This window comes from Eubalaena glacialis, chromosome 19 (genome assembly GCF_028564815.1).
Source record: "Eubalaena glacialis isolate mEubGla1 chromosome 19, mEubGla1.1.hap2.+ XY, whole genome shotgun sequence".
Classification (NCBI taxonomy): Eukaryota; Metazoa; Chordata; class Mammalia; order Artiodactyla; family Balaenidae; genus Eubalaena; species Eubalaena glacialis.
Genome location: NC_083734.1, coordinates 41,320,761 through 41,330,562, shown reverse-complemented (window position 1 = coordinate 41,330,562; position 9,802 = coordinate 41,320,761). Strand labels below are relative to the sequence as shown.

General features: G+C 43.7%; 1 protein-coding gene across 1 annotated transcript in view; it reads right to left on the bottom strand.

Moving 5' to 3' along the window:
* Positions 1–275, bottom strand: part of GPATCH8 (G-patch domain containing 8) — a 103,188-nt gene extending 102,913 nt beyond the window's left edge. Inside the window, exon 1 of the mRNA XM_061175354.1 lies at positions 120–275. Coding sequence (XP_061031337.1) covers positions 120–164 — 45 coding nt within the window. The 5' untranslated portion in view covers positions 165–275. The remainder of the gene's footprint in view (positions 1–119) is intronic.
* Between the last annotated feature and the right edge of the window lie 9,527 nt (positions 276–9,802).

Here is a 9,802-nt window from a genome sequence, read left to right as displayed (position 1 = left end):
AAGGGAGCCGGTTCGGAAGCCGGAGCAGAGCCCGGAGAGAAAGCGAGCTGGGAGCGGGGGATGAGGAGGTTCCGGCTCGGCCAGCGCCTTCCCCGGACCTCGGCGACGCCCGTGTTTACCTGAAAGTCTCGGTCCTCGTTGAAGCGGGAGAAGCGGTCCGCCATTTTGCCGCCTTCACTCCTCTCAGGACGACGCTCTCCGGTTCGCTCCTTCCCTCCCGCGACACCCGCCTCCTCGCTCCCCTCCAGTGTTCCCCGCCTCCTCCCACGCCCACCCGCGTACAGGCTAGGGAGGGAGGAAGCGAGATATGCGCGTCCCGACCGGAGCCCCGCCGGCGCAGGCGCCTTTCTACCCTGGAGGCGGAACCTTCCCTCACGTCCCCGCTTCGCGCGCGACCCAGAGAGACCCCGGCGGCCGCGCGTGCGCACTCGCGCCAGAGGGCTGCAAACGCTTCCGGAGAGAAAGGTCACGAGAGGGCGCTGCGTTCCTAGAGCCGGATGTTTTCCACCTGCTCCCTTCTCTCAGTAGGGTATCTCTTTTTGCCGTCTTGCTTGCCTGAAAACGCAGAAGCCCATCTGCTGTCTTTACCAAATAGCAGCATAATGTAGTGGCTGAAAGCGCGGATTTTGGAGTCAGACTTAGTTTCGAATCCCAGGTTCACCCTGAGGATTAAACGGCGAACGAGACAGGAAAGATCCCTTCTCTCATAGGGCTTACATTCCAGTGAGGATAATCAGATAAAATAATAACATAATTAAAAAAATTAAGCAGTGCTACAAAAAACAAAACTGAGGGGCGGTGGTGAAAGGAACGACCTCTGAAGCGACCTTTGACCCAAGGAACAGCAAGGGGCCTGCAGCCTTGGGACAGAGAGAACCTTAGACCCAAAGGGCCGAAGACTGCTAATAATGTGGCATTTTCAAGCGATCATTTGAGAGAAGTATTTCCCAAGAGACCAAAGTTGATCCAAATCGACTACAGCTCTCTGGGCTTCAGTTTCCTTTTTAAAAATAAGGAAATTGGTAATTTATAATGCCCCTGACCCTCACTGTCTTTGTGTGGGTTATGAATCAGACTTTTCCATCCTTTGACCTTCCTGAGCACCCCACCTAGCCCTACAGCTCCCTTAGCCAAAATACATAAAACACATAGGAGAGGTAGCAGGACTTCCCTGCTTTTGAAAAGAGTAGTTGACAGAAATCGCACGATGGAAAAAGGGCTCTTACCCTACCCTGAGATAGTCAATGGAATGTAATTTTTTGGAGAAAATGTGTGTATCTTCTATTCCTTTGTTACCTTCTGCCTCACCTAACCCCCAGTCCAAGCGGAATACAGTTCTAAGCAGTGAATAGAGCTCCCTGTTTAAGTAGAGGCAGAACACACAGAATTGAAACACTGTGAAGAGACTTGAGGGTAAAGGTGGCAGGTTGAATCCCATGAATACACATGACACATTTACCTCTACTCCCTCTCCCAACCCCACTGAAATGACAGTAAAAGGATGAGAAGGGCATAAATTCACATGGACAAAAAGACCTGAAGAAAGGACAATAGCAGACAAGAGATGTCAACATCATTCGGAAGCTGGAGAGCATAGATAAATGGAAATGGCTTTAGTAGAATGGAGAAAGCAAAGTCCTGGAGTAAGGAAGCCAGGAAACAAGTTGATTGATGCTAAGGTGTAATAGAAAGGCTCAAGAATTGGAATCACCAGGTACCACTGAAGGTGAAGGTGTAAATGGTGCTAAAAACAAGAGGACTGGTTACAAGGCAGTTAAGGGAGCAGTTAGACTCTAAATCCCTTTCCCACCCAGGTAACGAACTGGAGGGTTCTCCTCTGAAAAGGCTGAACCAGGGAGACTTCATATCTGTGACAACTGAAGAGGGAGATATCATGCTGAAAATGGGAAGATTTGGTAAAAGGCAACATTCTGGTCAGAGAGTCAGGCTTCTCCCAGTGAGAGACTATAGGACCTATTGACTAAAAAAAAATGCACAACCTAAAAGTTGAGAGTTACGTTTTGTTCGGCAGACATTCTGAGGACTTCAAGCCCAGGAGATAGGACTCTCAGATCACTCTGAGGGGCTGCTCTGAAGAGGCAAGGGAGGAGCCAGGATCTATAGGAATTTTTGCCACAAAGACCAGGTAGTCGGAACATCAAATATTACTATTAATTAAAGAAAACCAGATATCTCAATTTAAGGAATTTAGCACTTATCTATGTATGGGAAGATGCAAGAGTCTGGGCTCGCTGAAATCACTCCTTTGATATGCACCTCAGTTATCTGGGGCCAGTATCCTGTGTTTTCTCATCCTGAGATTCCTCAGCGTGCACTATCGGGGTGGCTGCTGGGTGGGCATTCTGTTTCCAACCAGAGTTCCCTCAGGGCTCACTGTCAGGGAGGCTGTAATGTTATGGCTTGATGGCTACAAAATCCTTTGTTTACTGACATGGCAGGTGATATTTTTCATTCACAGATCCCACTCTGGGAAATTGACTGGCTTAGTGGAAAAAACCCCGACACGTACCAAAAATGGGAGTGAAGGGTGGGTTCTCCTCAACATGAAGGTCTTCTTCCTGCCCAAATATCCCACAGAGAAGTCCATCATTCAGGTAGCCCCATCACACAGAACTTCCACTCAACTCTTATGTATGAATGGATAGCCAAGGATTACCAGACATTGAAGGAAAATTGTAACAGGAAAGACAGAGACAACCCCATCCAAAACCAAAACAAGACAAAACAACAGGAAAAGGGGATTCAGAGGAGTCAGAGATAATGGAGGTAGCAAAAGAAACCTGAAAAGAATTATAATCATTATCTACGGAGACATACGATCACATCAGGGAACAAGGGTCCACATCAGGGAGCATAGGATGCCAAAAAAGAAAAAAGAATGTTCAGAAATTAAGAAATAAGTTAGAAGTCAAAATTTCTTAAGAAGAAATTAAAAATCCAATAGAAGAGTTAGAAAATAAACTTGTGGGAATTTCCCAGAAAACAGAATAAAAAGACACCCAGGTCCAAGCCACCTTCACTTTCTCCTTAATTATTGCAATAGCTACTAAATGTTCTGCTTCTACCCTAACCCCCTACACCAGCAGCCCCCAACCTTTTTGGCACCAGGGACCGGTTTCGTGGAAGACAATTTCTCTGTGGCCGGGGGCGGGCGGGCGGCGGATATGGTCCAGGCGGTAATGCGAGCGATGGGAAGCGATGGGAGCAGCAGATGAAGCTTTGCTGGCTCACCTGCCACTCACATCCTGCTGTGCGGCCCTGTTCCTAACAGGCCCCGGACCGATACTGGTCTGCAGCCCTGGGGTTGGGGACCCCTGCCCTACACTGTTCAAGCTATGGTGATCCTGCTAAAAAAGTCAATCAGTTACATCAGTCCCCTGGTCCAACCCTCCAGTGGCTTTCACTGTCGTTCACAGTAAAATCCACAGACCACCACTTCACCTCTCAGACCTCATTTTCCTCTCTGCCCTCTGCTTCCCTTCTCTCTGCAAAAACTGGCCTCCTGGCTAAGCCTTGATCCCATGGGCTTGCTCCTGCCTCAGCCTGCCCCATTTAGGGGCTAATGTATATACTATTCTGCCCCCATTTAGGGACTAATGTATATACTATTCTTTCTGCCTATTATTTTTTCCCAGATATCCACTGACATGGCTTGCCCCCTCATCTTTATTCAAATATTAGTTTCTCAGTAAGATCCCTGATCACCCTATTTACCGAGCCCTGTATTCTGAACTTCCTAGCCTCTTTCCCTAATTTTACTTTTCTCCATTGTGCTTATCACTTTCTAACATGTAATGTAAACTCCATGAGAGCAGGAATTTTTCTCAGTTTTGCTCCCTTCTATATCCCCAGCATCTAGAATAATGAATGGTACATAGTAGGCATTAAATAAAGATTTGTTGAATGGATGAGATGGAAAACAGGAAAGAACAGATGCAAAAGTGTGAGGATCAATCCAACATCTGAATAGGAGGATTTCTAGGAAGAACAGGGAAAAACATGGAAGGAAGAACATATTAAAGAAATAACATGTAAACACTTTCTGCTATTAATGGCCTGAGTTTCCAAATTGAGAGGGCTTAGCACAATGGATGAAAAATAACTTGCTGCCATGTACAGCATTGTGAAATTTCAGGACACATGAGACAAAGAGAAGCTCCTTAAGGTTTCCAAAGAAGAAAAATAGGTTGTATATGAAGGACCAAGAACTGGAATGATCTTGGTCTTCTGCAAAACACCAGAGGGGAGGAGACTGAGGAACAATGCCCTGAAGATTCTAAGAGAGGATGGTTTCCAACCCAGAAATCTATATCCAGTCAAATCATTAATCAACTATGAGGGAGAAAAATGACATTTTTGACCCGCAAGCTATCAAAAAAAATTATTTCCCATGTACTCTTTCTCTGGAAGCCGCTAAAGATGTTCTACAGCAAAAAAAAAAAAAAAAAAAAAAAAAAAAAGAGTAAAACAAGAAAGAGGGAGACCTGAAATCCAGAAAGCAGAGCTCTAACCTGAGAAAGACGCAAAGAGAGTTCCCAGCGTGACTGTGTAGAGACATTCCAGGATGACAACTGTGCAGCAGACCTAAAAACACCCAATACAGATGAGAGCAGTAGGACACAGGAAGACAGAGGCCCCCAGGAATGTTGTTGGCAAAAGGAAATCTGATGGAGTATACAGTTGGTTTGAAAAAAAGATTTACACTTCTTTAAAGTGTTTGATGGGAAAAATCAGGATAGGAATATAGAAAACTAAGCAAATGGAAAAAAAGGGAATTAACTTTAGGGGAAAATTGTAGGGAAAAATATAATCATAGTAATCCTACTATACAACATGGATTAACTGTGAAAAATATTTACAATCACACTAATACAAAAACTGAATATTGATCTAACAAAAATGTCTCATAAAAGTATATTGTATATGCCAATAAAGATGTTAAAAAAAATAAGTATATGAAGTCAAAAGTAAAAAAAAAAAAAAGTATATGGTGAAGATGTGGGAAAGGAAAAGGAAGATAGCCTGAGAGATTTAAATCTTCCTGTTATCGAAAAACAGTCAGTTTTTTGTGTTTGTTTCTGTTTTTTTACTAGCGAAATGAGTTTATTCAGAGCAGCAAAGAATTGCAATTCAAGCAACTACAGCAAACCCCATGCATGTCCCATAAAGCAAAGGAGAGTAAATCCTTTTATAGAGGAGAAGAGGAAGTTGCGAGGGACTGTTATAAACAAAAAGCCCACTGGAGGAAAATAGGAGTTCAAAATATAATGGCTTTAAAAAATAAAATAAAATAAAATAAAATAAAGTAAAATAAAAGAGCTGACCAAGTGAAAAAGCAAACAAACAAACAAACAAAAATATAATGGCTTTTCATTGGTTGAGTTGTGACAGTCTTTCATGGGCTGTGCTGTTGCCAGGCAAGGAGAAAATCTTTCTTCTTCCTGCTGGTGGTAGCAAAGTAGTGTCACTTCCTGCCAGAGAAGAATGGTACATTTCTCCCTGTTGGGATCTGTTTTCATATCATGAATGAAAAATGTTCCCTGCCATATCAGTAAACAAAGGATGTTGCAGCCATCAAGCCACTACAGCCACCCCCTATGATGAGCCCTGAGGGAACTCAAGATGGGAAAGAACAGGATACTGGCTGTAGATAGCTAAGGTGCACATCAAATGAACGATTTCAGTGAGCCCAGACTCTTGCATCTTCCATACATAGAAAAGCGCTAAATTCATTAACTTGAGATGTCTGGGTTTTCTTTAATTAACAGTAATCTTCTGCTGTTCTGACTACCTGGTCTTTGTTGCAAAACTCCTGTATATCCTGGCTCCTCCCTTACCTCTTCAAAGCAGTCCCTCAGAGCTATCTGACAGGCTGCCTCTCAGGCTTGAAGTCCTCAGAAAGTCCACCAGATAAAACGTAATTCTCAACTTTAGGTTGTGCATTTTTTTTCAGTCGACAATATGGAGTGATATGTGAATGAGAGCTCCCCCTTCTGTCCTCCCGACTCCATTTTAGTGAGGTTTCCCTTTGTTAATTTTCACACATTTAATTTCAAAATCATTTAAAGAGCTGATAACATGATTATCCTCATGGGGGTAGATGAAGAGGCAAGGCTCCGAAAGGTCAAATCACTTATCCTTGGTCACACAGCTAATCAGATTCAAACATGGTCTGTTCATCCTTTCTCACTCAGAGGAAAGACAGGAACTTAAGTGTGAGACTTGGGATAGAACTAAGGCAGTGGGAGAAGAGGAGCCTATGGTATTCACAATGCCCAAAGAAAAAAAAGAAAACGCTGCTGGCCATTGGATTCCCCTGTGGTAGATGGCCAATGCTAGACCAGCTTCCTTCAGTGTTTAGGCATACTCGTTCCTTTATTCATCAAATATTTATCCTGTACCTAGTCTGAAGCAACCCTGCTCTAGCTGCTGGAGATACCAAGCTGAGCACAGCAGGAAAGGTCCTTCATGGAGTTTATATTCTGGCCGTGGGGAGAAGGTGGGGAGAGACAGACAATACACAAGTAAAAAATGAGATCGTTTCAGATATGGCCAGGTGCTGGGAAGAAAATAATACCCAGGGATGTGATAGAGAGGAATTGGGTGAGGCTACTTTAAATTCAGTGATAATCAGGTGACACCTCTGGTGAAGTGACATTTGAGCTGAAAGATGGCTGTTATAAACTGGGGCAGACAGTTCCAGACAGAGGCAGGGCCAGTCACACAAGGATCTGTAATCAGAAGGGCTCTATGCTTGGTTTAATGCTCTGCTGTCACATCTTGAAATTCTTAATAATTTTTTAACAAGGGCCCCACGTTTTCATTTTTCACTAGGCCCTGCATGTTATATAGCCAGTCCTGGTTAGAGGTACTGCAAGAAGTGAAAATGTTGCAGGAACGGGGACCCAGGGCCCGAGAGTGGGCTCTTGTCCAATGCTCAGAAATGAATTGTCATATATATACACTAGCATGTATAAAATAGATAACTAATGAGAACCTGCTGTACAGCACAGGGAACTCCACTAACATCACGTTGTAAAACAACTATACCCCAATAAAAAAAAAATATATATATATATATATATATAAATGAATTATCATTTCATTATCATTTCTTTGTGTATATATATATACAAAGAAATGAATTATCTGAGGAGACACACATGCTGACAAAGCAAAAGACTTTACAGGGAAGGCGTGCCTGGGCAGAGAGCAATAGGGTAAGGGAACCCGGGAGAACCTCTCTGCCATGTGGCTCACAGCCTCAGGTTTTATGGTAATGGGGTTAGTTTCCAGGTTGTCTCTGGCCAATCATCTGGCTTGGCCCATATTTGGTCTGACTCAGGGTCCTTCCCGGTGGCATGCGCATCTCCCAGCCAAGATGGATTCCAGCATGAAGGAGTCTGGGAGGTTGGTAGGACAGTATTATGGCCTGGCGTCTCCTCCCTCCTTTTGGCCCCTCCCAAATTCTCCTGGTTAGTTTTCGGTGGAAGCACCATGTTCCTTGTCGGAACCTCCTGTTGTGAGGCAACTCATGCAAGTGGTTATCATCATGCCTGGCCAAGGCTGGTGGTTTCGGTCAACGGTTCCCTAACAGAAAGGGAGGCAGGGACCGTCTTACCTAGGAGGACCTTGAAGTCATGGCAAGGAGCTGGAGCTTATTCCACACAGGAGGGGGGTCTTTGACAGATTTGGAGAAGAGGAGAAATGTGACCCTACTTACATTTTCAAGAGATCCATCATTGACTGTATGGAGTATGGATTTTAAGGGGGCAAGAATGGAAGTGGGGAGAACAGATATGCTGCTACTGCAGTAAATTCCATGAGAAGTGATAGATGGTGATGGCCTGGACTAAGATGGTGGCAGTACAGGTGGAGAGAAGGCAATTTAAGGTACATTTTGAAGAAGGATTGGCAAGATAATGGATTAGATGTTGGGGATAAGAAAAGGATGGAATCAAGAATGGCTTCCAGGTTCCCGGTGTGAGTAACCAAGTGGAATGGGGAGTTATTTGCTGAGATTAGGAGGGTTGGGTGGGTGGCGGACAAATTTAGAGGGTATCAAGAGTTGCATTTTGGATGTACAAAGCCTGAGACGTCTCTGAGAGTTTAAATGGAGATGAAAAGAAGTTGTCTATGTGGATCTTGAGTTTGGAGGAGATTCTCAAAATGTGGTCAGAATAACATGGGAGTGCTGTTTAAAATGCATATTATGGGACTTCCCTGGTGGCACAATGGTTAAGACTCTGCGCTCCCAACGCAGGGGGTCCAGTACGATCCCTGGTCGGGAAACTAGATCCCACGTGCATGCCGCAACTAAGGAGCCTGCCTGCCACAACTAAGACCCAGCGCAATCAAATAAATAAATAAATACTTTTTAAAATTAATAAAATGTAGATTACAGTGCTCCCCCTGCCCAGTTCTGCCGAATCTTAATACCATCCCCACCCCCCAAAACATGATTCTGATGACCATGAAAATGTGAGGCCAACTGCTCTAAGAGTGTTGGCTCTTAGAGAATCTCTCTAAGAGATTCTACAGCGCCAGGGGCCATAGCTTCCACCTCCCTTCTGCAGATTCTCCAGGCTGAGTGATGAACCAGTCACTTAGGGAGATTTACTGAATATTTATCCTACGGCTGACCTGGGTAATAATAATGGCCCATGACCCCCAGGAGCACCCAGACTTTGGGGGAGACGGAAATGATTTAGGTACAATTCTTAAAGTCCCTGGGTCAGGCGTAGGGATAGGAAGGAGTCTGTAAGGGGCATGGTGTGGGTTCAGAGGTATGACTCAGAAGAGGTCAACTCTTTTTGATAAGGGAAGACAAAAGACATAATAGAACAAGATAAATGTCTGAAATAGATTTTTTTCCTTTTTTTTTTTCCGCTGCACAGATTACCGGATCTTAGTTCCCTGACCAGGGATTGAACCCTCCCCCTCAGCAGTGAAAGTGCGGAGTCCTAACCACTGGACCACCAGGGAATTCCCATTTTTTCCTATTTTATTCTCATCAAATGTGTTTGTTTTTTCCACATATCAGCATAAATAATTTAACCTAAATATATGTGCTATCTTCCAAAAAAGTTTTAAAAGCAGTCTTCTTTAAACAAAAAATAAATTGATTTTCCCTCTCCTTCTTCCCCAACCAGGTAATCCAAATCTGCAATGCAGTTTGTATTCACTCACTTTTTTTTTTTTTTGGCCGCGCCACGTGGCTTGCAGGACCTTAGTTCCCTGACCAGGGATCAAACCTGGGCCCACAGCGGCAATGAAAGCGCACAGTCCTAACCACTGGACTGCCAGGGAATTCCATGTATTCAGTCATTTTTAAAAAATGCTCATATAATTGTATGCACACACGTATATACATGTGCATGAAATATTTTTATTGTTGTTAGTTTTACAAAAACAGGGTCATATTCACTTTTCTGCATCTTGCTTTTTTTTTTAATTTAATTTTATTTATTTTTTTATGCAGCAGGTTCGTATTAGTCATCCATTTTATACACATCAGTGTATACATGTCAATCCCAATCTCCCAATTCATCACACCACCACCCTCACCCCCCGCTGCTTTCCCCCCTTGGTGTCCATATGTTTGTTCTCTACATCTGTGTCTCTATTTCTGCCCTGCAAACCAGTTCATCTGTACCATTTTTCCAGGTTCCACATATATGCGTTAACATACGATATTTGTTTTTCTCTTTCTGACTTAATTCACTCTGTATGACAGTCTCTAGATTCATCCACATCTCTACAAATGACCCAATTTTGTTCC